A 22904-nucleotide genomic window follows, 5' to 3' on the forward strand; every position below is an offset into this window, starting at 1 on the left:
ATTGATTCTGTGCATTTCTTATAAATGCAGGGTGTGGTGGCACATGCCTTGAATCCCAGCACTCAAGAGTCAGAGCTAGGAGGGTCTTTGTGAGTTTGAAGGGTGTCCCGGTGTGGACCGGGATGACACCAGGATAGACAGGCCCTGTCTCCCTGTCTGAGAGAGAGAGAAAGAGAGAGAGAGAGAGAGAGAGAGAGAGAGAGAGAGAATGTAATCTCCTGAAACAAGAGCAAGCCAAGCCAGTGTGGCGCTGAGTCCTAGACAGAGCCATTCAACTCGACCAGAGCAGACCTCTGAGTTGAGATTGCCATCTAAAGTAGGTAGTGATAACGGGAGGGGCAGGTATGGCTGCTAGCCCCAGTTTGTAGCAGGGAGAGTCCCAAGGAAACTGAAGCAGACTGTCACCAGCAGCAGGTCCAGTGACATCCCTTCCCCCAGAATCAGCCGCCCAAACTACTGTCCTCTGTTGTGAGGAAGCCACTGAAGTTTTTTCCTCTGTCCTCAGCTTTGCTTTGGTGAGCGATAAGCTGTACCAGCGGAAAGAGCCTGTTATCAGCTCCGTGCACACCAAGGTCAAAGGCATAGCAGAGGTGATGGAGAATGTCACAGAGGGTGGGGTGACGAAGTTAGTACCCAGCATCTTTGACACTGCAGACTACACCTTCCCTTTGCAGGTAAGTGCCGGGGAATTCCGGGCCACGTTTCTGTCCCCATCCCCATCCTTAGGGGTCTAGGGCCTCATTAGAAAATAAAAATAAAAAAGAGCTTGGGACTAAGAATTGTAGCTCAACTGGTAGAACGCTTGGCTAGTAAGCACGAAACCCTGCAGCCCCAGGAGGTCAAGGCTGGAGAATCAGCTGTTCAAGGTCACCCTCCGCTGCACAGTGAGTTTGAGGTCAGCCTGGAATACATAAGACCTTGTCTCAAAAGAAAAGAGAGGCACTGGCCCTATTTAAAACCTGTGAGAAAAAAAAATCCCAACTGAGAAAACCTAAAAATGGCAAAACTGGGTCACATCCAGCTGCATCAAAGAAGATGCGTCTTTGCTTTATCCAGTCCTACCGGGCTGCTCAAAATAGCACGGAGCATCCTGGCGCGTTCCAAACACGATCTCATTCACTCACACGGGGGCGCACAGGACTTTAGGAGTAGGGTCACCGCCTGGCGATCCCAGCCTGGGTTCAGAAGGGCAGAGGGCGTGTCCTCTATGAGGCTTGCGTGTCCTGTTATTGAAAAAGGTCGCCAGGAGATGATTCTCAAGTCTTTCGAAAGAAAGGATGTGGTGACGAAGAAAGAGAAGGGGTAGACCACAGAGAAGTGTATGGTTAGCTGAGTTTGCAAAGCCGAGAAAATGAAAGCGGTTACCAAAAAAGGAGAAATAAAAGAGGGGCCGAGGAGTTAGGAACAGATGGAGGGGGAGGAACAAAATGGCCCATTCGCCACCCTCGGGAGGTAGGGCACTTGGCAAAAGCATCAGACCCAAGCTGCTATTTGTTTCCAACTAGAAACCACAAAAGCCACTGATTGCCCAGGTAGTGGGAAGCCCTGTGGCCTTCCATTAAGCCTTGAGAAATCTGAACAGCCTGCCCAGGGTGCAGCCCACACCCCACCTCCGCATCCCTGGCTCTCCAGAGTCTCGATTTAATGGGATTTTTACTGTGTCAGAAAATGACACAGCTGCTTTTGAGGCTGGCTCAGAAAATGACTGCTCTCCCTCCTTTGAAATCTCCTCCGCTCCCCCTTGCCCAGTGGGAACAGTTCCTGTGGCTTTGATATTAAGCCCTCAGCAGAGTCCGTGCGCTGCCCACGGCTGGTTTCAAAAGGCTTCCAAGAGTACAAAGGCTCGCCCCCCCTAGCACTTAGCAAAACACATTATGACAGCTTAAGGAGTTCTGCTCCCTAAGGCCTGGCCTCTGTCCCTCCATTTCTCTCTGCAGGGGAACTCGTTCTTTGTCATGACAAACTATGTCAAGTCAGAAGGCCAAGTGCAGAAGCTGTGTCCTGAGGTAAGCAGGGGACCTACTCTGATAGGACGCAGGGCTGAGATGCATTCTGGGAACGTCTGCCCACGCCCTGGTCTCGGGCTGCAGCCCAGGGGCCAGTGCAAACACCTACTCTTTCCTTTGCTGGCGCTCTGTGCAACAGCTCACAACAGTATGATTCCTGGCATGTGTGTGATCTAGTTCACATCTCACTGAAGCCTCACAAATTCAGGAGGATAACTGGAAGGCCCTATTTTATACCAGAGACTACTTAAGGCATAGCCTCACGGTACACCGTGAGCCCTCAGAAAACATGCTGCTGTTTGAACCAAGAGGATCACCCACAGCAGATGAAACCCAAGGCCTCCACAAGGCAGCCAGCCTGGAGGGCACCACATGACTCTGGGGAGGGGAGTTTAGTCTACACTACATTCTGGCCTGGACCATTCCACCTGCATGAGTGTCTCCTCTCGTTTGTCCATACTCTATCTCTGGTCCACTCAGTAAACACATCCAAGCCCTAATGTGCATCTGAACATACACAGTGTGGTCTAGCTATTCAAACTCCTGTGGACCTGAAGGGCTTCACACAGCTGGGGTTGTTATCGCAGTTCTGTGGTGGACTGATCCCTGCGGGGTGGGTTTTCTGTTGTTTTGGCTTCTTTCTCACAGAGCTGCCATTAGGCTCCTTTGGAGGCTCAAAAGTGCTGGGCTCTTCTCCCCTTCCAGGGACTCTATTAAAGAGTTTTTCCCTCCTCAGGGTCTTTCCAACAGCTCAGGAATCCCAGAGCCAAGAAGGAAGAAGGCTTAAGCCTGGAGCTGGCCTCAAGTGTTAGTTCTGCTGCCTCCTGGTAGTTCTGTGGTCATAGAGAGGCCCAGCTCAAAAGGGAGGGAAATACTTGGTCTGTCAGCCAGGAGAATGGTCAAAAAGCTCCCCAACCCATGCAACAACCACAAAACTAATAGAGTTTCTTTTAGAGATTAAAAAACAAAACAAAACAAAACCAAAACCCAAAAAATCAAAGAAAACAAACAAACCCAGAATTGGTTTATTTCCTGGGAGATCCTTCTAACTGATAAAGGAAAATCACAGTAGCCCAAGAGCATTAGCACATAATAACTCATTCATTCATTCATTCATTCATTCATTCAATGATTTTCAGGACCTATAATGAACCCAGCAGGTGGTTAGGCTAGAAAGATGTGACTTGGGGTTTGCAGGCAAAAAGAGTCACAGTTGCAGTTAGGGGTCACTTAGAGAAGGACCCTGGGGCCTGGTGGGTCACAGAAAGGAAGCAATCCAGGCAGTAAAGAGAAAATGAGTCTGAAAACTGTGTGAACTATCCACTGAGCAAGGACTACATGCTAAACCCATTCCCAAACCCATTCCACCCTCACATCCGCCATGCCAGACAAAGCAAGTTACCCTCCTTTAACAGAGGGGTCAAAGCTTAAAGGACGTGAAATGACTCAGCCAAGGCAGCACAACCCACATAGAAACCTGATCTCACATAACCCAGGAGTACCTGGACTCAAGACCTAGAACCTTGGCCTAGATCTTAGACACAAATGCCCAGATGACAATGGGCAGAGGCTATTGTGCACCGGTATTTGCTCTGTCTTTCCCAAGACTGCTGTTAGACCGGCTGCATGAAGCCAAAAATGCAGAAAGTAAAATGCTCTCATCCCTCTCCCCTTATTCTGCCCTGGAGCCCCCAGACATAGCTGACCCATTTTCTCCAGCCAGGAGCGTGCTGGTGTGTGCTGGCTGAGTCCTTTCCTCCCCACATTGCCCGCTGCATCGTGGTACCGGTCTGCTCACTTGGTTCTGTGGTGGCAAGGCCACTATAACCCTCAACCTCGCCACCTGCTCTCCACCCCAGAGACCATCCCGGAAAAGGCCTCTTGGCTGCCTTGACATCTGCTATTTACATTTTGTTTTATTCTTGTTTTTAATTGAGATAGAATCATATACTCTAAAACCCATGACTTCCAAGTATATATCATGCAAATCATCGCCCAAGTCTAGAAATTTTCTATCACCCCCACCCCAAAGAAACTTTGACTCCCCAAAACAAACTGTCCCCATTAGCGATCAATCTCTTCCACCCTCCCATGGACAGCCATCAATCTGCTCTCTGACTCTGGATTTGCCTATTCACGTGCACAGGACATTTCCCATCTAGAGAACCACACAGAACGTGTCCTCTTGTGGCTCGCTCCTTTTGCCCCACACCATGGTTTGAAGGCAGTCCACAATGTAGCATGTGTCAGGGCCTGGCTGAATAAGACGCCACATATGGGGGCCTGGGACGATGGATCAGTCTAATCTACTTACTATCAAGTGTGAGGATCTGAGTTTGATCCCCAGCATCCACATAAAGAGCAGGGTACAGCTGTGCACACTTGTAATCCTACTGTTGGGGAGACAGACTGGTGGAGCCCTGGGGCTTGGTAGTTGGCCAGCCCAGTCAAATAGGTAAGCTACAGTCTCAATGGGAGACCCTGTCTCAAATATATATATGGAAGAGTGATAGAAAAAGACAGCTGATGCTGACCTCTGGCCTACACTGAGAATGCATAAGCACACACACACAGTCCACATATGAATGTACCACCTTTTCTTGTCTCCTCTCACACTAACGGATTCGGTCTGTGTTCCCTTTCTGGCTACTGTAAGTAGTGTTGCAATGAACTGTGGAATCTTGATGGCTCACGGGTCAGTATTTACTCTCTGTTACTTCCTGCAGTATCCCAGGCGAGGTGCACAGTGCTCTTCTGACCGGCGTTGTAAAAAGGGATGGATGGACCCACAGAGCAAAGGTACTTTGCTATGGCTTTCCCTGGGCTGCTGAGAGGGGGTGGTCTGACATATTTGTGACACTCATGATGTCCAGTTTCGGGTCCTTAGTCTCTGGCTTTCAGTCGTCTTTTGCTCTACCAAATCATAGGTGAGACTTTGTCTGTCCCCTGATTTGTACCCCACAACCAGCTGAAGCCTATAAACAGGACTTCAATTCCCAGTAAGAGAAGCCAGTTAAGGGTCTAATTGTTGGAACACTTGGTGGAGAAATATGAACTTGAACCTCCAAGGACCTGGGGACTTAACTTTTCCAGTTTTACTTCTCTTTCCTTCTTCCCTTTTTCCCTCCCACCCTCTTTCCCTTCTTCCTACTTTCCTTTCTTTCTCCATTCTACCCAGATTGAACTCAGGGCTTCATGCAGGCTGGATAAGCATTGTACCACTCAGCTACAGCCTCAGCCTTGCAAAAAGACATTGCTTCGTGTTTTATCTTTAAAAGAGCAGTGATTATGCAGGTCTTTAATCCCAGCTCTCCTGAGGCAAAGGCAGAGGCAGAGGTAGAGGCAGAGAGGCAGAGAGGCAGAGAGAGAAGAGGCAGAGAGAGAGGAGAGGCAGAGAGAGGAGAGGCAGAGAGAGGAGAGGCAGAGAGAGGAGAGGCAGAGAGGAGAGGCAGAGAGAGGAGAGGCAGAGAGAGGAGAGAGAGGAGAGGCAGAGAGAGGAGAGGCAGAGAGGAGAGGCAGAGAGAGGAGAGAGAGGAGAGGCAGAGAGAGGAGAGGCAGAGAGAGGAGAGGCAGAGAGGCAGAGAGAGGAGAGGCAGAGAGAGGAGAGGCAGAGAGAGGAGAGGCAGAGAGAGGAGAGGCAGAGAGGAGAGGCAGAGAGAGGAGAGGCAGAGAGAGGAGAGGCAGAGAGAGGAGAGGCAGAGAGGCAGAGAGAGGAGAGGCAGAGAGAGGAGAGGCAGAGAGGCAGAGAGAGGAGAGGCAGAGAGAGGAGAGGCAGAGAGAGGAGAGAGAGGAGAGGCAGAGAGAGGAGAGAGAGGAGAGGCAGAGAGAGGAGAGGCAGAGAGGCAGAGGCAGAGGCAGGCAAATCTCTGAGTTTGAGGCCTTCCAGACCAGCTAGAGCTTAAATAGACAGATCCCATCTCAAAACCAGAAGGATGACCAGCGGTTACAATGTATACACTTACACTCAGAGGAAGACACCCGAGTGTTGACTTTCACTCCATAACATGCGTGTGTGAGTTGCCATGGAGATCACTGCACTGTGGCCTGCCCTCTAGGAAGCTTTCTACTTTCCTCAGGCCTCAGAAAGATGCTCCCTAGTTCGTCATGGGGCTTTTTTTTTTTTAAGATTTATTTATTATATGTAAGTACACTGTAGCTGTCTTCAGACACCCCAGAAGGGGGCATGCAATCTCATTACAGATGGTTGTGAGCCACCATGTGATTGCTGGGATTTGAACTCAGGACCTTCAGATGAGCAGTCAGGGCTGTTATCCACTGAGCCATCTCTCCAGCCCTTTGTCGTGGGGCTTTACACATTCCCAGATAAGCTGTGTACCCTGGAGGTACTCAGATGTCATGTAAGAGGCTATACTTTGGGTCCATGTATAATAGACATTGAATATAGAACTCGTCTCTCAGACATCTGTCCCTGCAAAGAAAAAACAAAACAAAACAAAAGAAAAGGCAAGCAGACTCCAGCATCTCTCTGCACCATCTCTCCATCTCTGGGCCTTTCTTCCTTCCTTCCTTCCTTCCTTCCTTCCTTTTTTTTTTTTTTTTTTTTGGTTTTTTGAGACAGGGTTTCTCTGTATAGCCCTGGCTGTCCTGGAATTCACTCTGTAGACCAGGCTGGCCTCGAACTCAGAAATCCACCTGCCTCTGCCTCTCAAGAGCTGGGATTAAAGGTGTGCACCACCACCGCCCGGCCCTCTGGGCCTCTCTAAGGATGTACTGTCAAGTGTTCTGTTTGGCTTGGGGTGCCTATGTGATGAGGGTGAGGGAGATGCTTGGGATTATGAGTGCAGAGTCTATACATGGGCTGAGCACATGGTACCCCCGCCCTCAGACATATTCCTCTCCCGGTACATTCACATCTGTGGTTCTTCAACCCCTTGGGACTTGTAGGAATCCAGACTGGCAGGTGTGTTCCATATGACAAGACAAGGAATACCTGTGAAGTCTCTGCCTGGTGTCCTACTGAGGAGGAGAAAGAAGCCCCCCGGTGAGTTGCATGGTTGGGGTGACAAACCTATCCAGGGTTCCTAAGCTTCTCTGATCAACATAACCCTGGCTGCAAAGCCCGGGCTTGGAGATCTCTATGCCAGCTCTGCGGTTCTGCGTTCCACCTCTTCCGGATGCCCCAGGTATACCAGCTCAGAGAGGATAGGGCAAAGTCTGGAACAAGTGGGTTCTATAGTCTTCCTCTCCCTCCAGGGCATCATATGCTGCTGTATGCCAGACCAGAAAGGGTAAAGTGAGGTCTGGGATGAAAGGGGTAAAGGGGCCCATGGAACTCTGGTTTGGCAGAGAATGGCGTTAAGTGTTAACAGCTCTTAGAAAAGGAATAAAGAGGGGCTGGAGAGATGGCTCAGTCATTAAGAGCACTGACTGCTCTTCCAGAGGTTCTGAGTTCAATTCCCAGCAAACACATGGTGGCTCACAACCATCTGTAATGGGATCTGATGCCCTTTTCTGGTATGTCTGAAGACAGTGACAGTGCACTCATAAATAAAGCAAATCTTAAATTTAAAAAAAGGAGGAAAGGCATAAAGAAGTTCAGGTGGCCTGCGAGGGGTAGGTGACAACGTCAAGGGCTGGTGCTCCGATGTGAGCCTCTGTGAGGGATGGGAGCCTGGCCAGGCAGGTGGGCCCAAAAGCCCAAGAATGAATATTTTGGGGTGGGGGGAGAGAGCCTTCCCCCAAGTGTTACAGCTCAGTAAAAATAGCCAGTCTTAGACAATCCTTGGTGAAAGAACTTGTGCGCTTTATTCCATGTGGACAGGGGCTCTATGAACCTTGGGGAGTGAGATGGGATTTGGGGGGCAGTAAATAAATTCTATTGGCTGAGGCTAAGACACTGGCGATGCTCTATTTGCGCGGGGAAGGCTTCCAGGTGTTGTGCTACATGACAGGCCACTTGTGACCACCTGGTTGGGTATCTCTGGAACGTGTTCCCATGCAGCCATGGAAGCAGGGAGGGAGTTAGCTGGACTCCTGCTGGTCTCAAGTCTGAGATTTCCAGGGTTTGAGCATGCTCTACCTCACCAACTCTATGCCAGTTCCTCTGGTGGCACGGTTCATATGCCCTTAACATGTTATGGTAATCCTGACCCAGGAGTACCCTTGGGTGACTGCCCCCCCCGCCCCCGCCATCATGGCTGCCCTGAGAGCCTTCCCAAGAGCCAGAGCAGGGTTGGTTGCTTTTTCTGATGCATAGGCGTTCATATAAATGACAGAGGATATGAGGAGGGCGAGCTAGAGAGGGCTCTCAGCGAGTCCAGTGCTGTCCAGCAAGCCTGATGGCTGTAGTCCCAGCTGAGGAGGCAGCGTGAGGCGTGTCCGTGGGCTGCTGGACAGCTACTCTAGCCAATCAGTGAGCTCCAGGTTCAGTGAGAGACACTGCGTCAAAAAACAAGGTGGAGAGTGACTGAGGAAGACACCAGGTATCAGTCTCTAGCTGCCACACACCTGAGGATTCTAAGACCCGCATACCTGTATACACATGAACAACACACACACATACACACTCCTCCTAGAAGAGTAGCGGTTCTAGACAGCTCTGTTCAACAGAACTTTCTTCAGTGATGGGAACGTTTGGTACCCGGGTTGTGTCCAATATGGTAGCCACCTATGGTGATTTAACACATGAAATCAGGAATGGTATTTTAATTGAAAATACACTTAACTTTTAATTTTTTATATTTATACTTATTTACATTTGTTTGTTTGTATATGTGCCATGCTATGCATCTGGACCTCATGAGGTAACTTGAAGAAATTGATTCTTTCTTTCCACCATGCGGGTCCCAGAAGTGAACTCGGGCCATCAGGCTTAGTGGTAAGCACCTTTACCCACTGAGCTGCCTCACTGGCCCTAATTTTAATCCCATAGCCACTTGTGCTTTAAGGCTCCCCAGACGTTCCAGGACTCAGGACCACTTTATATGTGGGACAAAGTGATTCTCCAGCGGACATATAGGTGGTCCAGGCCCAGATCCACCCCAGCATCCAGTGCCAAGGTGCAAGCAGTAGGCTGTACCAACCCCCTCAGGCCTTCGGTTATCATTCCAGTTTTATTTCTAGGTTAGGAAAGTTTCTTTGTGCAGAGGGTACTTCGGGGTAGGTGGGACCCCAGCCTATACCCAGGACTGCTTAGCTCCTCCCAGAAGACTCTAGGGTTGTAACTTTCAGCTTTGCCACCAATTCATTCATCAGACAAGTCCTGTGCGTCTCCACTCGCCTGTCCCAGGGCTACATTCTTCATTCCTTTTGTTGTTACTGTAGTTGTCTTTGAGATCGGGTCTCACTATGTAGCCTTGGCTGGCTTCAAACTCACAGAGATCCTCTGCCTTCCTCGGTGCTGAGATTAAAGATCTGTACCCCCATACCTGCTGAGGGTTGTTTGTTTGTTTGTTTGTTTATTCTTGTTACTTTTTGAGACGAGGTCTTACTGTGGAATTGAAGCTGGCTGCATTTTGTAATCCTCCTGCCTCAGTCTCCTGAGTTTTGGGGATTACAGGCATAAACCACTAAACCAGCTTCCTGGGTAGCATTTTGATAGGACTTTAGGCAAGCAGTCTCCTCACGTGGCATGTGAACCGGGTACGATGGTTCACGTAACTCTCCGCTCATTCAGGATAGCTACCAAGGAGTTGACTTTCTTCAGTTACTTCTCCTGCAAGTCACCTCATATAAAATGAAAATCTAAAAAAACAAAACAAAACAAACAAACAAACAAAAAAAAACCAGACAGGGATCTTGCTCTGTAATGGATGAGGTAAGATATGCAGAGAAAGCATAATTCAAAATAAAATGCTATAAATGTCGTATGTGATGCTGCTGCAGTCTTTGGAGTCTTAGTTTTTACATTTAATTATTCTTTATATATACACATTCATTTTTAAAACTTATTCTGACAATTTCATACATATTATGTATAATGTATTTGATAATATCTAGCCCAAATATCCCCTCCCACTCTCCCTGGGTTCCTTTCTCAAATACTTTCTTCTTTTGACTTCATGCCCCTCCCCCTTTACAATAATTCATTGTGTCCAGTTAGCTGTGTCTGCATGAACACAGGTGTAGGCCTACTCACCTCAAAGTGGGTAACGTAGCATGAGGAGAAAGGACCCCTCTTCAGGCAGTCGTTCATGGTTTGCAAACAGTTCCTCAGCTGTGGGTGGAGCATCCTGACGCCAGCTCCCCTCTATGCTGGGATGCTGACTAGCTGATTTCTTGTAGATCTTATGTAGGGAACCATAACTGATAGAGTTTATGAATGCAACAGCCACACCATGCCCGGGAGACAGCTCTGGTCCCCGTTCTCGACTTCTTCACATTCTTCCCACGCCCTCGTCTCTGATATGTCCTGAGTCTTCGGGGGAGTCGGTGATATAAATAGCCCATTCAGGGCTGATTGCTCAACTCTTATTTTTCCTTAGCACCTTGACCAGTTGTGAGTCTGTGCATTCGCTGCTGTCCACTGCAAAGAGAAGCTTCTCTCACTGAGGATTCTGAATGTTTCTTCTTCTGATTTCATGCCCCTCCCCCCTTCGTGCCCCGCCCCCTTTACAATAATTCAGGAACATTCACTGGAGTAGAAGCAAATACATAGATGGCGGTTTGACATGTTCATTTAAAAAAACAAAAACAAAAAACAATAGTAGGGTCTCCCTAGGGCCTCTGACTTAAGCCATGAGCTTTTAACCAGGTTTGCAGTACCAGACAGGAAGTCCCTCCTGTGCAGCGGGCCTCACCTCCAATATGAAAGCGCTTGGTTACCCCCATAACTTTCATGCCACTATGTTGCAAATCTTGCGGGGAAGGTTGGTGTTGCAACACAGAGTTCACTGCCCCTGGGTAATACTGCTGAGGACTTTGCTCCCTCAGTGGGCGGAATAGCACTCTTGGGCACTAGCAGGCAAGGAGGAACTCTCCAGGTCAGTTCTCCATGCTCAAAGGGTGTCAGCATTTCAGTAAAATGTGCTTATCAATTTAACTTATGGGGAGCAACCAACAACTATAGCAAGAGCTTATTTTGAAGACCCCAAGGTCCCCTTCCAGTGGCCTGGAATTTCAGTTCCTTTAACTTGGTAGAGAACTAAATACTCCCCAAAGCCTCTGATGAATGAATGAATGATATAGACAATTCTGTGTGTGGTCCTGTGATAAAGGCTGGGCATACCAAAGTAAAATTATTATTCAGCCTTGTAGGGACTTCAAGCCGATTCAGGAAGCAACAAACATGGCTGCTCAAGAGCTGACCAGCACTGGCTCCAAGCTGATTACGCTAGTTCAGTATCAGTTTCAAGGTTTACCAGTGGGGGAGTGGGGGGTGGGAATTGACCCCAGCCATGGTATGGGGTACTTCTGCCATGACAATCACCAAGTGCTACATCTGAGGCTCTTTCCAGCTTCTCCCTTGCAGAGCTAGCTGTCAGATGTTAACATGCCACCATGCACAGACACAGTTGTATCAGTATTGGACGTGACCCCATCATTGCCATGGGGGGGGGGGGCTCTCAAGAAGGGAGGAGACTTCTTGGAGAAGCTGCGGGGCTCATGGGGAACTTTGGGACGTTTTACTAAGTTACTCATTTCTCTTCACTCAAAAACACAAAACCATAACCCTCCTGTCCATTCTGGTCCATGCACTCTGTCCCTGACATCACGGTTCCTCGTCTTTCTCTCCCAGACCTGCACTCTTGAGGAGCGCCGAAAATTTCACCGTACTCATCAAGAATAATATCCACTTCCCCGGCCACAACTATACCACGTAAGCATCTCCGATGCCTGGCTGTCCGTGTCATCCATGATCTGCCGTGAGACAAATGATTCCAAGCCTAAGAGCCTAAAACTACAAAAGCTTCTTCTATCTCTCCCACCTATGGATCAGGAGTCTGGAAATGTCTTTGCTGGGTGGTTCCAGCTCTCATTCTTTCCAGAGCTGTCAGTCAGAGCTATGCTTGCCTCTAGACTTGATTAGAGCTGAGCCCCTCTCTGAGCCTCCCCCATGTAGCTGGAGCAGGAGGGCTAAGTTCCTCACCATGTTCATCTTGACCAAGGAACGTTTCGAGCATCCTTAGGACACAGTGGGTGCTCTGCCTGGGCAAACAATTTGGATAGCAGTGGATTATCAAGGGCAGTGGGTTTTTTTTGTTTGTTTGGTTTTTTGGTTTTTTTTTTTTTTTTTTTTTGGCTTGGGTTTTGTTTTTTGTTTTATTTTGTTTTGTGTTTTTTTTTGTTTTGTTTTGTGTTTTGAGATAGGATTTCTCTGTGTAGCCCTGGATATCCTGGAACTCACTCTGTAGACCAGGCTAGCCCGCCTGCCTCTGCCTCCCAAGTGCTGGGATTAAAGGCATGTGCCGCCACTGCCCAGCTTCTTAGCACAGTGTAAGAGGACGTTTTACAAGGGACCCCAGCAGACAAGGGGGCTGCCACATAACTCACATAAATCTGTTTGTAGTTGATCAATGTCAAGTTCAGTAATGTCGAGTTGGGAGCTTGATAGCAGCTGGGGTAGAGGGATTTACACCGCGGTAATCAGCAGGCCATATGTATCAGGCTTTTGTTTTTCTTTTAGAGAGATGGTTGCTAAAGCATCCGTTTGTTTGCAATTCTGCACAGGAGAAACATCTTGCCAACTATGAACGGCTCTTGTACCTTTCACAAGACCTGGGACCCTCAGTGTTCCATCTTCCGACTAGGGGACATCTTCCAGGAAGCAGGAGAGAACTTTACAGAAGTAGCAGTTCAGGTTGGTGAGGTCTCTGTACAGTGGTTTTATGGGGGGTGGGGTGGGGTAGAGGGTGTCAAATGTCAAGTGACAGCGTCCGATGGTAGAGGCTGACATTCTGGGTTCTGAAATCATGACTCAATTTATATTCGGTCAACTATACCCAGTGCCCAGGGCTTTCCCTATATTCTTTCAAGGAATCCCACAGTCCTGAGTGAGCTGCTTGTGAGGTGCATTTCTCCCCCTGATTGTGGTAGCAACTTACCACTAACATGCCAGCTTAAAATAACATATGTTGGGGCTGGAGAGCTCAGCAGTTAAGATCCCTGATTGCTCTTCCAGAGGTCCTGAGTTCAATCCCCAGCAACCACATGATGGCTCACAACCATCTCTAATGGGATCCGATGCCCTCTTCTGCTGTGTCTGAAGACAGGGACAGTGTACTCACATATATAATATAGATATATAAATCTTTTTTAAAAAAATAGTAGCATATGTCTTTTCTCTGTGTCTGGAGTCGAAGTCCAGATTCGGCTGACCTCCAGGTGTCAGCAGCAATGCACTCTGGCTGGAGGCTCCAGGGAAGAGTGCTTGTTTGCATTTCCACCTGGGGGGGGGGGGGGGAGGGGCGGGTCCTGTATTGGTTGGCAGTCACTTCCTCCATCTTTAAAGCCAGCAACCAAGCATCTTGTGTCAGTGGCCACAAGGACTTGTTGTTTTTCGTTTGGGTTTTGTTTTGTTTTGTTTTTTGAGATGGGTGTGTGTGTGTGGTTCTCTGTGTATCCCTGGTTGTTCAGGAACTCACTCTGTAGACCAGGCTGGCCTCAAACTCAGAGCTCCTCCTTCCTCTGCCTCCCTTGGTGTGCTGGGATTAAAGGTGTGCACCACCACTGCTGAACTGACTGTTTTCAGTTCTTTGAGAGTGGGTCGAGTTAGGTAGCCCAGGCTGGCATGGAATTCTCTAGCCTCCCAAGTGCTAAGATTCGACGAGTGTGATACAGTATTTGCCTGATTGCTCTCTCTTATTTAAAAAACAAAAACAAAAACAAACAAACAACAAAAAGCCACTTTATCTTTAGGAGAAGGACATTCATAGGAAGGGCACATAAGACCAGGGTCCATCTCAGGAGCCCTGAAGCTTTTCCTAAGGGAGTTCAGACAGAGAGCAGAGAAGGCCTTTCCCGCAGCCGCCTGGATTCCAAGCTAACAAGTTCATCTTAATCTGTAATGGGGAGGAGTCAGGAGGGAAGTTTGAAAGCAGGGATGGTTTGTTGAAAGTTACATTTTAAGAGTAAGTGTGAGGTAGTGGGGCCCCAGATGGGCAGCATTGGAAGGCATGCCTGCTGCCGTCGTGGGTATGCTGGCCCACATTTATGGCACTGAAACCTTCTAATGGGTATTTTCCCCAGAGAGGAAAACCTTCCCGGAGATGATTTCGGAGCAGGACAGTGGCTGGTGGCTGCATAAGCCACACCCAACAGACTTAGTGACCTCTCTATTTAACTGTCCCCTCCCCCGTCCCCCAGGGAGGAATCATGGGTATCGAGATCTACTGGGATTGCAACCTGGACAGCTGGTCCCATCACTGTCAACCCAGGTACAGCTTCCGCCGCCTGGATGACAAGAACACGGATGAGTCCTTCGTCCCCGGCTACAACTTCAGGTAACAGTACCAAACAGTGCCCATGGGCAGACATCAGCAGACAGAGCAGACAAGGTGCCACTTCATGCTTGGTGCTATATTTGAATAAGGGCACACGGATGAACATGTAAGTAAATAAAACATCGTAGCTTATCAACCTTCCTACCCATTAGGGAAATGTCAATCAAAACCACAATAAGATGATATTGCGGAGCCAGGTAGATAGATAGCTGGGCGGGTAAGGGTGGCTTGCTGCCAAGCCCATAAACCTAACATCGATCCTCAGAACACACACGGTCTAAGGATAGAACTGACTCTCACAAGTGTGCTCTGACTTTCACACACACACACACACACACACACACACACACACACGACACGCACGCACGCATGCACGCACACTCGAGTGCACAGATGTGTCCATGCCTGTTAAGATTAACATTGAAAAAAAGTGATTCGACTGTACAGCCACTGGAATGGCTATCATTTTAAAAGATAGGAGCTGGAGAGATAGCTCAGCAGTTAAGAGCAGTGGCTGCTCTTTGAGAGGACCCAGGTTTGACTTCCAGCAACTACGTGGTGGCTCACCATCTATATATCCAATTCCAGGGATTAATCTAATACCTTTTTCTGACCTTTTCGGGCCCCAGGCATGCATGAGGTATCCATACATACATACATACATACATACATATGAAACACTCATAAAATAAAGATACATTTTAGAATACAACATCACAACACAAGTACCCCTCTTCGGGGGCTTCTCCCACTCTCAGGACTTCTCATTTTTCCTTACTCATGACCTTCAATATCAAGCACAAATGAGTGGACACCCTGCGGTATATTGGTACAGGGCCACGTCACTCAGTGTGAATGAGAAAGGAGAGACCTAGCGACACATGTGCCACCTGGGAGTTGGTTCTACAGGCATTATGTTGAAAAGCCAGACCTCAGTGGTCTATGCTGCAAGACGTGACGCTGCTCAGATGAAGTTCAAGAATAGGCAAAACACGGGCTGGAGATGGCTTGGTGGGCGGGGCACTTGCTGCCACGCCTAGTGACTGAGTTCAAGCCCCAGAATCCATATGATGGAAGGAGACAAACACCCCCTGTAGACATTCTTCCTCAGTTAGTACCATGGCATGCACACAGACAGACCCCACTTACTCGCACTTGCATTCTCTCTCTCTCTCTCTCTCTCTCTCTCTTAGAGCAATACTTTAAAAACAGTAGGCAAGACTCCTCTATGATGAAAGAAGACAGAATAGTGGGTTATGGGCTTTAAAAAAGAGTCAGAGAGTTTTCTGAGAAAATGGAACTCTCTTAGTTGTTTGATGATACAGATTTTTGCTTGTCAAAAACCCATTGCCAGGCACGGCGGTATATGTGTTTTCAAGCCCAGCATGCAGAAGCAGAGACAGGTAAATCTCTGTGAGTTTGGGGACATCCTGGTCTACATAGCAAACCCCAAGCTAGCCAGAGCTACTTAGAGAGACCCTGTCTCAAAAAAAAAACCCTAAAATAAACAAACAACCCCCTCCCCGCTGAACAGAGCCTTTAAGACATATGCATTATAAGACGTGCACATGGTATCTCAATAGAACAAGCAGATAAATCAAAGTATTGTGCGTCTAACGATGGAAAAGTGCTCTGAAAAAAAAAAATTCAGCAAGATAAGGGGATGGGCAAACGTGGCCAGGGAAGCCTCTCGGAGCAGGCGCTCCTGCAGGCATGGCTCCCTTTCTTAGTGAAGAGAACAGGGCTCTGAGAAGCAACTTGCAAAATCAAGTAGCCTCTGTGAATGAATGCCTTTCGTGTCTACAGCCTGGACTAGCTGCTCTCCAAAAGCAGCCCTCATCACCAGCAACACAGTGAGTCAAAAACACACATTCTTGGGCCCAGCCTAGATGCTCAGCCTGTGTCAGAGTGTATAGGGGCCCGGTCCATGACCTGTATTATCACAGGTCTCCGTGGGGCTCTGCTCTTAGCTGGAATTTGAATACTGCTGAGCCAGATGCCTGTTCTCAGAGCTCCATCCTGGATCCTGGGTCATGGGCCTCCCCTGGATGCTTGCTTATATGCTGAAGTTCATAGTGCCCTACCTCGCTATCCCGACTTAGCAAATACCATCACTGGAACAAGATCCCCTGGAGATTCCAGTTTTGTTTTTGTTTTTGTTTCTGCATGTACAGAATGTTTTCAACTTTGTGATATTCTACACAAAGATCTGGGCTCTTCTTCCCGAGAAACTGAAGTATCTGACAAAAGGTTAACTTTTAATAACACTGGGCTCCTATCCCATTACAACAGCACTGCTGGGAGCTGGAGATCAGCCCCCCTGAAGAAAGAGCATATAACTTTTGTGATGTTACTGTCCTTGCCACTCCTTTCTGTCTTTATATGTCACTGGCATGCTTTATGCCCAGCCCCTCTGGAGATTCTTGACTCAACCCTCAAGCTGGCTGAGGCTTTCTGCCTCCTCGGGGTCGGTGAACTCTCATCCTGGGCTCAGGAAGAGGCTCTTAGTTCAGGCATCTTTTTGATCATCCTTGCAGAACAATGTGATGTGCTGAATAGGCTATGGCCAGAATGAATGGTCCCCTGGCTGTTCTGGGCATTTTAATTTATCAAGCAGACAGAGCATGCAAGGACAGTGTACCAAGCAGACATTAGCCGGCATCTGCCTGCTCTCAGAGCTAAACCTAAGAACATTCGGTCCTGGTGGGATCTGAGCTCTCCTGAGACCCGAAAGCACTGTGACGTCAGTATTCTTTTAGAATAAAACGTTAGCCAATTTGTTGTTGAATGAGCACCAGGAGAAAGCTTTGGCCAAAAATAAATTATGGAGATCTGATAGGCAAGAGGACAAGTTGTTTTCAAAGAGCATCAAAAGAGAGAAGGAAATGACTGGCTATATGAGGTATGGGGGGAAAATATAGCTTTCTTTTTTTTTTAAACAGGAAGTTTAAAAGTTCACATTATGTAACTTAGTCCTCAAGAAAAAGATTTATGGGAGCTGGGGAGATGGCTCGGTCAGAAAAGTGCTTGTCATGCAAACGAGAGGACATGAGTTCGGATTTCCAGCATCCGTGCAGAAAAACAAGCCTAATGGTGTGTGACTAGAATCCCAGTGCCACGCAAACTTATGCAGGGGGATTCCTGGGGCTCACTGGCCAGCTGGTCCAGACAAACTGGTGTTCAGAAGGTTCAGAGAGAGACCAGGTCTGACGAAATAAGGCAGAGAGAGTGATTGAGGAAGATTCCTGATACAGACCACTGGTCTACACACACACACACACACACACACACACACTAAAATGAAGAAGATACACTACAGAATGTCCTCCTTTGGTGAGCGCCTGATTCCGTTGACTCGCGTATGATACAGGGGAGATAAGATGCACTTCTTGGGTCCAGAACATGTTTGGGTACATATTAGTTTCCTGGTGCTATAGCAGATTACTATAAATTGTATAAGGCTGTAGACATTCTCTCATAGAGACTAGAAGTCTGAGCAGACCAGGTGTCAGAAGGGCTGTTGCTCTCTGAAAGTCTTCTCTTGCATCCTCCATCTTTATCTGCTTCAGGAATCTCTTACCTCGTAGCTGAACAACCTCTGCTTTCATCCCTGAAGGGTTTCTCTACTTAATATATAAGGATGCCTGCTTAATCATGGGATGTAGGACCTCCAGGAATCTCATCTTGAGAGTTTTATTTACATGTGCAAAAACTCTGTTTCCAAATAAGGTCATAATCGTGGTGCTGGCCTGGGGGCGGGGGTGACTTGAGCCTATCTTCTTTCGGGGAGGGCATTATTTAATCCACTATGTGCAGAAAAGCACCTTGTCCAGTACCCCTCACCAACTCACCACCTGCCTGTACCAAGGTAGACTCCTGGAGCTACTCAGACCTTCTGAAACCCCTCTTTGGCACTCATTCAGGTCCAGAGGCCCCCTTTTTGAATAGCCTTCCCCCACATAATCTTTGCCCTCCATTACGATCTAGAATGACCTCAAGAGCAGACAAGACTGGAATACCTACTGGTTTGTTCTTTCTCCCCATAAGATACCAGCACTTGTCAGAGAGGATGCTATAAAGATGGCTGCTTTTCTCCCACAGATATGCCAAGTACTATAAGGAGAACAACGTGGAAACGCGGACATTGATCAAAGCCTTCGGCATCCGTTTTGACATCCTGGTTTTTGGCACTGTAAGTCTCTCCTGGCCCCAGCATCTCCATCCTACAACTGCCTAATCACGGATATAGTGAGGAATGAATGCTAGCAGTAGCTGTCAGTTGTTGGCTCTGTGCTACCCACATGTGGTATGAGAGGAGGAAGAGATGTGATTGGGGGTCTGCTGATGTACAAACCATCTGAAAACATAGAATGTGACTGAGGAAGAATTCGAAGATCCAAGCTTGCTTTCATTTTTCTGGGTCAGACTTTCGCTGCATAGCCAGCTGGCCTTAGATTCTCAATCTCCCTGACTTATCCCCTCTATATGCGTGGCACCACCACGCCTAGCTCTGCTAGTCAAACTTTTCAAATACTTTAATACTGAACTGGAGAGATGGCTCAGTGGACAAAAGTGAAGACCCCAGTTCAGACCACCAGAGTCCAGGTAAAAAACTGGGCGTGGCAATGCATGCCTGTAATCCTAAAACTGGTGTAAACACAGGAGGAGAAACCCCGGGAAATCAATGGCCAGCCAGGGTCACTGAGAGATTCGGTCTCAAAAAAACAATCACCCAACTGATCAGCTGAGGAAAGACCAAAACTAGCCTCTTCTACATGCTTGTGTGGACAAGCACCTGCACATATATGCATGTGCATATTATAGATGCCACACACTAGATGAATGGATGGATAGATAGATAGATAGATAGATAGATAGATAGATAGATAGATAGATAGATAGATAGATCTGATACTGAGCTGAGGGTGTGTGTCACTAGAGGAATGTGTGTTTATGAGAAGACCTGGATTTGATCTCCATCACCACATAAACTGGTGCGCACCTGAGATCCCAGCCTTTGAGATTCAGAGGCAAGAGGATGTGGAGTTCAAGACTACCCTAGGATATGTGAGATTCTACCTTATAAAAGAAAGAAAGAAAGAAAGAAAGAAAGAAAGAAAGAAAGAAAGAAAGAAAGAAAGGAAGGAAGGAAGGAAGGAAGGAAGGAAGGAAGGAAGGAAGGAAGGAAGGAAGGAAGGGATAGCTCAGCAGTTAAGAACAGTGAGTGCTCTTCCTTCAGAGGATTTGGCTCAATTCCCAGCATCCACATGGGAACTCCTTTTGGTTTTGGTTTTGGTTTGGTTTTGGTTTTTTTGGTTTTTTTGAGACAGGGTTTCTCTGTGTAGCCCTGGCTGTCCTGGGACTCACTTTGAAGACCAGGCTGGCCTCGAACTCAGAAATCCGCCTGCCTTTGCCTCCTGAGTGCTGGGATTAAAGGTGTGTACCACCACTCCCGGCTTACATGGGAACTCCTAACCATCTGTAATTCCAATGCCAGGTAATCCGATGCCCTCTTCTGGCCTCTGTGGGCATAGGTACCCAGGTGGTGTGTAGACATGTAGGCAAAACACTCATACACAGAAAATAATAAATAAAAAATAAATAACCTTTGATACTTAAAAAAATAATAATGAATGAATAAATGAAATTCTCTGCAAAATATTTTGTAACAGATTCTAACTCAATCAGGCTCAGGGAGAAGTCCTTGTTTTGCCCGGAGGACTACTTAACAGAGAAATGGAGTCAAAATTGCAGGCTTCAGATGCGGTGGAATTTAGGTGTTTAGAGAAGATAATCAGGAACCTGCCTCTGCTCTACCATCCACTCTGTTTGCTACTCTCCCCAGGCTGGTCACTTATACACAGTGGCATCCCATAGCTTCTGGCATCTAGCAGGTTAGCAACTTCCATGGAAACAAAGTATCGCTTTGCCAGAAACAAAGTATTGCTTTGCCAGAAGTCTCAGCAGAGGCTTTAGGCAGAAAGCACTGGTTCTGCTTGGCTCCGTGTGGGTCAGATGGCCACTGCTTCACCCATCACTATGATCAGAGCCATGCTATATATTCAGTGGCTGCTCTTGGACCACTTCAGACCGGGGCAAGGGGCCAGAGGACAGGACTAGGCATGTACTAAGGATAAAGTAATTCTCCAGAGGAAAATTGGGATGAAGGAAGGGAGAAGATGCCCAGGCACTCAGAAACCATCAGGTGCCACAGCACCCTGCTTGGCAGCACATGATTGATGTCACATTGTAGCATAGGTGTCAACGAAGTGTAAAGCTGGGTGTGGTGATCCACACTTTTAATCCCAGCACTCTGAAGGCAGAGGCACATGGATCTCGGGAGTTCGAGAGCAGCCTGGCCTATATACCAAATTCTAGGCCAGTAAAAGCTAAATACATACATGAAGACCCTGTCCCTAAATAAATAAATAAATAGGAAAGAAGAGTAAAGAACCCATAAGATATAACAGAAAGTCTACTGAGAGGGGACCTTGAAGAGACCAAAAAGAAGACAAACACGCATGAAGACATCTCTGCTTCCCAAGTAATCACACGCTATGGGAGAGCTTGTCTGAAACTCCCCATCTCATACGGAAAACACCCTTTGGTGTGCCTCCCCTTACTGACCACATCTCTCTAAAACATTCTAGATGGCAGAAAGGGGAAGCACGAGATTTCTCGGCCTCTTTGACAGTGACAGTGAGCACTCCAGTGTGTGTATCAATGCTGTCCCCAGGCACTGCATGCACTAGATGCAGCGAGTGCAAGTTATTGGGGGGGGGGGGGGCGAGGGGGGGAAGGAAGGCACCACCCGGCTCAACTGAGTTATGCTTCCTGCTCTGTTTCAGGGAGGAAAATTTGACATCATCCAGCTGGTTGTATACATTGGATCCACCCTGTCCTACTTTGGCTTGGTAAGAGATTCTCTTCTTTATCCTTTAAGATAGTGATCTTGCTTGGGGCAGGTGAGGGGTTGTCACACTCAGGAGGGCGAAGACAGGCAGATCTCTGTAATTTGGAGGCCAGCCTGGTCTATGTGGTGAGTCCCAGTCTCGAAAACACAGTAGCAACAACAAAAAAAAAAAAAAACCAATGAAGAAATACCAATTTGGGAAGAGTTGTCTCACGGTTGGGGTGCTTACTTCCCCTGCAGGCCACTGTGTGCATTGACTTGCTCATCAACACATACTCCAGTGCTTTCTGCAGGTCAGGGGTTTACCCCTACTGTAAGTGCTGTGAGCCCTGCACAGTGAACGAGTATTACTACAGAAAGAAGTGTGAGCCCATCATGGAACCCAAGCCGGTAAGTCAAGCTGCCGCTCTCAGACGCCCACACACAGAGTCTTCTAGGAGGCTAAGACACGTGGGAAAGAATGGGCTGCGATCACGGTTTGGTCCCTAAGTGGGTACGTTCCTTGACAACCCAAACAACTGAGTCTCTGATGAGTCCTTGGTTTTGAGAAAGAAGAGAGCTGAAGATGGAGATGCTCGATATCCAGGGAGACAAGCTGCTATGTTCAGGTTCCTGTCATTTATTACATTGGCACAGCCCCCCTCCCCCACCTCCCTGAGCCACCCACAAAGCACAATGGCTTCAGAGAACAAGTCATTTGGCAGTGACCAGTAATATTTAAACAGGGCTGCTTCATATCCTAGTTTCCCCATTTTCCCCATACTGTTCTAGAGAAACCTTCACCTAAGACATGCACAGTATGTGTGTTCAGGATGTTCACTGATGATAGAGGATTTGCTCAGCCTGTGTGGGGCCTGAGCTTGATCCCCAGTATTGCATAATAGATAAATAATAAATAGGAAGAACAAAACAAAACACATCTACCCAAATGGGCGAAAGATGGCATGGAAAATCCATAGTAAACAATACTAGTCACCACTCAGGTAACTGACAGCAAGAAAGAAAAGAAAGCCTTCATATGGCGTGTGTGTGTGTGTGTGTGTGTGATATGGTTGCATATGCCTGTAACCCCATTGCAGGAGGTTAAGGCATCCTGGAGATCTTGATTCAAACAGCAAACATACCTAAAAAAGTTGGATACAATGGCTCATGCCTATAGTCCACAAGAGATGCTAAGGCAGGTGAATTGCCTTTAGTTCAAGTTTAGCCTAGGCTACATAGTAAGACCTTCTCTCTCTCTCTCTCTCTCTCTCTCTCCCTCTCTCTGTGTGTGTGTGTGTGTGTGTGTGTGTGTGTGTGTGTGAGAGAGAGAGAGAGAGAGAGAGAGAGAGAGATTGAGATTAAACATGACTTTGCCCAAAGTCATACAGACAATAAACAGTAGAGCTGAGGGCCCACCTGAGGCTGGCTGGCCTTTGAATCTGTTATAACTGCTCAGGTATAGCTAATGACATGAGCAAATATCCAAGATGTTTTTGTTTAGAGGGGGAAAAAGTAAATAAAAGAACCATATGTCACTGTCTGTACGCTGAAAAGATAACTGTTGCCGGGCAGTGGTGACACACTCCTTTAATCCCAGCACTT

At 47.7% G+C, this 22904-nt stretch overlaps 1 protein-coding gene and 1 long non-coding RNA gene across 3 annotated transcripts in view; one reads left to right on the forward strand and one right to left on the reverse strand.

Moving 5' to 3' along the window:
• LOC110294272 (uncharacterized) overlaps positions 1 to 22904 on the reverse strand; it is a 51228-nt gene that overhangs the window by 10319 nt on the left and 18005 nt on the right. The window lies entirely within an intron of this gene.
• P2rx7 (purinergic receptor P2X 7) overlaps positions 1 to 22904 on the forward strand; it is a 39949-nt gene that overhangs the window by 8016 nt on the left and 9029 nt on the right. For both annotated transcript variants that reach the window (XM_021162383.3, XM_029477986.2), the window contains exons 2-11: positions 506 to 674; positions 1938 to 2006; positions 4733 to 4805; positions 6912 to 7008; positions 11704 to 11784; positions 12636 to 12765; positions 14271 to 14407; positions 18509 to 18599; positions 21256 to 21321; positions 21561 to 21710. In XM_021162383.3, coding sequence (XP_021018042.1) covers positions 506 to 674; positions 1938 to 2006; positions 4733 to 4805; positions 6912 to 7008; positions 11704 to 11784; positions 12636 to 12765; positions 14271 to 14407; positions 18509 to 18599; positions 21256 to 21321; positions 21561 to 21710 — 1063 coding nt within the window. The remainder of the gene's footprint in view (positions 1 to 505; positions 675 to 1937; positions 2007 to 4732; positions 4806 to 6911; positions 7009 to 11703; positions 11785 to 12635; positions 12766 to 14270; positions 14408 to 18508; positions 18600 to 21255; positions 21322 to 21560; positions 21711 to 22904) is intronic.

This window comes from Mus caroli, unplaced genomic scaffold (assembly GCF_978045245.1).
Source record: "Mus caroli unplaced genomic scaffold, Mus_caroli_1 scaffold_4, whole genome shotgun sequence".
In the NCBI taxonomy this organism is placed as follows: Eukaryota; Metazoa; Chordata; class Mammalia; order Rodentia; family Muridae; genus Mus; species Mus caroli.